The sequence below is a fragment of the Tupaia chinensis genome, unplaced genomic scaffold, assembly GCF_000334495.1.
Source record: "Tupaia chinensis unplaced genomic scaffold, TupChi_1.0 Scaffold000105_1, whole genome shotgun sequence".
NCBI lineage: Eukaryota > Metazoa > Chordata > Mammalia > Scandentia > Tupaiidae > Tupaia > Tupaia belangeri.
In genome coordinates this window covers 3,278,747-3,283,229 of record NW_006159569.1, presented here as the reverse complement: position 1 = coordinate 3,283,229, position 4,483 = coordinate 3,278,747, and the positions used below count along the sequence as shown (strand labels likewise).

The 4,483-nt window shown below is 36.7% G+C and overlaps 1 protein-coding gene across 2 annotated transcripts in view; it reads right to left on the bottom strand.

The window, feature by feature from the left end:
* The window catches only part of CDH8 (cadherin 8), a 447,802-nt gene that overhangs the window by 175,891 nt on the left and 267,428 nt on the right, over window positions 1-4,483 (bottom strand). For both annotated transcript variants that reach the window (XM_006143789.2, XM_006143790.3), the window contains exon 7: window positions 919-1,172. In XM_006143789.2, the coding sequence (XP_006143851.1) occupies window positions 919-1,172 (254 nt within the window). The remainder of the gene's footprint in view (window positions 1-918; window positions 1,173-4,483) is intronic.

The window sequence follows — 4,483 nt, the reverse complement described above, 5'->3', positions numbered from 1 at the left end:
CCTCCCTCCCTTCCTCCCTCCCTCTCCAGATTTTTCTAAGAAGATATTTGAAATCCACATTCGAATACATCGTTAGCCAACACTTCACCCTTGGAGACCAGTATACAAGTTATAGATTTCAGTGCATTTTTGGAAGAAAGCTATTTAGCTTGAGCACATAGACTGTCATTTGGATGACTGTCAAAAGAGAAAAGATGCGTACAATTCAACAGAAAATAAACAGAATTGGGTTTCATTTCTAAAAGAGGCAGAGAAACTTTAATAAAGGATTATTTCTCATGCTGGGAGAAAAATTCTGAGCAGGAGAAGTATAAACAAAAGATATTTTTGAAATGACAGGAAGACATCAAACCAGTTATACTGACCTACCAGAAATGCCCATGAAGAGATAAGAAGATAATTTCAAAGCCAAATACCAAACATGGATATAAAATGGGAGCCTCTTAGTGCATCGACACTGTGGTCTCGTGTTTCTAAATTCTAATATATAATTCACAGTAACTGTCAAAGGAGACAGAAGACAAACTAGCAGTGCTTTCCCAGTGCTGGAAAAACAAAAACGTACAAACAAGTAGAAAAATAAAAATATGAAAGATCTACCCAAATGAGTTCCCAAACATTTACAACTTTGTGTTTTCCTGGAGCTCTCTGAAAGCTGAAATAGCTTTTTTCATCTTGATATTCCTGGCCTGGGCACTGTATGTAGCACTTAGTAAGTAAACACGTGCACTTCCACACCCGTGTGTGCATGCACACACACATGCACACATACACACACACGGTATATGATGACCAGTGTTTCTTGGTCACGTGAGCATAGTCCCAAATGCAACCACACAGAATGCATAGGCAGTTGCATTTTGTACTGATTTGCCTTGTCATTTGAGGTAGCCAGTATTCCTTTTGAAACAGCCGTACCTTATAGGACTGGAAGTGATATCGGGGTCACGAGCGGTCACTTGCCCAATCACGGAGTTTAGAGCAGCATTTTCATGAACTTCAAGGAGGTAAGTGGGTGAAGAGAAGACAGGAGGCTCATCGGCATCCTCCACGACAATTTTGACTGTTGCTGTGTCTTTAAAGGGCCCCCTGCCGCTGAAACGTGGGTCAATATGGACATTGGCTGCCTCTACCTTCAGCGTATAGGATTTTTTGGTCTCGAAGTCCAGAGGCTGTTAAGAAATGACAAAGACAAATGTTTCTCACTAATGACCACAGCAGCAAGAACAAATGAGTATAATGCTGATGGATGAAAGTTATGTGCATTTAAGCCCATTTGTGAGTCTTAATGGGATCACTCTCCATTCCCCCAGATTCAACCTGTAAATTTTACAGGCATTTATGGATATCTGTTTATTATACAAGCTCAGTGAATCTAATCTCCTATTGTTTTGTTTTGTTTTGCTCATTTCACTTGGAATTCACAAAATATTCACAGTCATGAATTGTGCCATCAAAATTTCACTTCAGAGTCATAATAAAATTTTACTAGTGGTGGCGTGACCTGCATACTAATCAGCCAGTTAATCGGGCCTCTGCCGGTAGGAGATAAGGCAGCATCGAGCACAATCTCTATCTGGGAAGAATATTTTATCATTTCTGCAACAGTGTGTGAAATGTAAAGAACTAGAAATAATCATTGTTTAGTCCAAGAAGACATTATAAAGCATAAGTTAGCACTAATTCCAACAAAGAGTGCTTTCTTATGTCCCTTTCAAAGCATCACCACTCCATTGATCATATGGGTAAAATGAGGTTTCTTTATTTTTCTAGGGCATTCTTAGAAGGTCTCTATTATGAATACTATGCTATGAAACAGGTCAATACATAAAGAAATATGTACACACATACAAATATACACATAAATATACTTAGAAACAAAAAACAGGGGCCAGCCAGTACCGTGGTCGTCAAGACAGTTGGATTCCACATGGCCAATTGCACAGTTCAAGTCCCAGACCCAACTACTTGAAAAACGCATCAGGCACGTATGTGCATGTCCAAAATCCCAAAAAGAGAAATAGAGGAGAAAAGACTGCAGAGTGACCATCCCACCAGGGGTGCTTCTCTTCTAGGGAGTGCTTTGCCCTTCATGTGCTCTCTTCTCTCTCTCTCTCTCTTTCTCTCTAACACACATACACTTTGACAAAAATTAAAAAGAAAGAAAAATAAAAAGAAACAGTATAACTAACTAACTAAATTTGGCTATGCCTCCACCATTTAAAAATCATTTCAAATGACTTCATTGCATCCATTGCAGCAATACTGACAATATTTCTGACATATTAATAGTTTATTCTCTGAAAGTTCGAGAGACTTTAGTCAATGACCTAGGTAAAAAGAGCTAGATAAAAAGAACACAGAACACAGACCCCTTAAATAAACCAGAATCCCTTCTGCATCAGAACCTTATGGTCCCATTCTTGGCAATGCATATTACTTCAGATTTCAAGGATATGAGTCTGTTAAGGTTTAAAGAGAGAGTTTACATTTGCATTATAATTTCTCATAAGAAATAGAACTTTAAATCTGCAATGCAGATTTCTTAAAAATAAAAAGCTGAAATACAAAGTGGCATCAGTGAACTCTTTCAAAACTCTTGTGTAAGCGTAAATATATATTCTTATTTCAAAATTTTATGTTGATTTTTATATTTGAATTTAGATCTGATGGAACTTACTTCTTTTTCAATATTTTCTAGTAAACAAGGCAGGCACTCACTTCCCTGTCTATACTGAAATTTTAGGTACATACACCCATAAATAGAAGACTCAACATTCAGCATATTTATAATTTGCCAACTGTAACAATTTTGTCATTTCAAACTCTTTATAAGCACTACAAAGAATAACAGATTATATTCTTTTTAACTCCTAGCTCAACATAATGACAATGTATCCAAACATATTCTGCTGTTCTTAGGATTTATATGACCGAAAAGTAAAAAAAAAAAAAAAAAAAAAAAAAAAAAAAAAAAAAAAAAGGAGGGCCCCTGGACTGTAGAAATATGGCAAGTTATACTTTTTTTTTTTTCAGAAAAATACAATGCATTTCTCGGTGTTAAGGTGCACAGAATACGTTTTATTTTTTTCTTTTTTGAGAGTTTTTTTTGCTATAGGGTGCGTGCGCTCGTCAGACAGACAGACAGAGAGACAGAAAGCAGGAAATCACCCCCCAGGGGGGATGGCCATGCCACGATCCCTTCTCCTCCATTCTCCTCTTGGGATCTTGGGCACGCACGCACACGTGCCCAGCGTGAGTTTTAAGCCACCGGGTCCAGGACTCGTACCGCGGTCAACTACGTGGGAGTCCAGTGACATAGCCATTACACTAACTGCTGGTCCCCACAGAATATGTTTTCAAGCTTATAAATAATAACAAATAAATGCAGCAAATGGCTAATTGTTTCAGTTTATAAAAACATCCTAGAGCCACAAAGGGTAACAGTTAATAATAATAATAATAATAATAAATGACATTAGGAATCACTAGCCAAGGAAATTGTGGCTGTGGGTTATTCAATAGACTCAAGTATAATTATATCATACTCTACTCCAGCATGAGTTTTTAAATACTTTGCCACTTTTAATCCTAACCTCAAATACAGACTCTGGTATAAAGACAGTGTTGCTCAACAGAGAGTCAAAATAAACACAACTGTTTTTTCTCAAGATTAATTTTTTAAAATTATTTTCTATATAAAACCATATTTGAAAATTCCAAGTTTTTACTGTTAATTTATTTCCAACGGGAGAGGTTAAGGAAAGGACTACTGGAGGTAGATTCCTACATCACGTGATAAAAAGAATCACATAGCAAAGTCCTATTATTGTAATGCTGTTCGAGACAGAAGAAAAAATTATTGGTTCCCAATAGTGTGGTCCACTGTCTCCCTTCTTATTCATGAACAAGCAAATCTATTTAAAAATTACTTGGACATACTTCATGACAAAAATATAAACAAATATTGTACAAAATAACCATGATGAAGATAAAAGAGTATTATTCCTTGCAAATGCTTTGGACTCGTACAATAATAAACTGCATTCTATACAGTCTTTATGAATACAGATTTCATGGTGAGATATACAAATAGAAAATGCTGGACAGAATTTTTTACAACTACTGTAAACAGGAATGGATGTTGACAAAACCATTCTCAAAGGTCACTTATTGTTTGCACTAAACATGGAGAAGTTCCTTTTTTCAAAGTTAATCTCACATACAGAAGCAAGGCAAGGATGAGCTTCATTTTGCATAATGCTTGGACTTCTCGACCCATGGTTGGAGAATCCAATGGTAGCAGGATAGGCCCTATTCTTTGAGTGTCAAAGCTAGACAGTGTAATTGAACCTGAACGTGCTGCCTGTTTTTTAGTTTCCCTTAAAGTGGAGACTTCAAAAAAGACTTGGGAAACTTCAATGCATTTTGGGAAGATATTTCAGAAAGCAGGAGTTCAGAAATGGGGAGAGTTATATAGGGA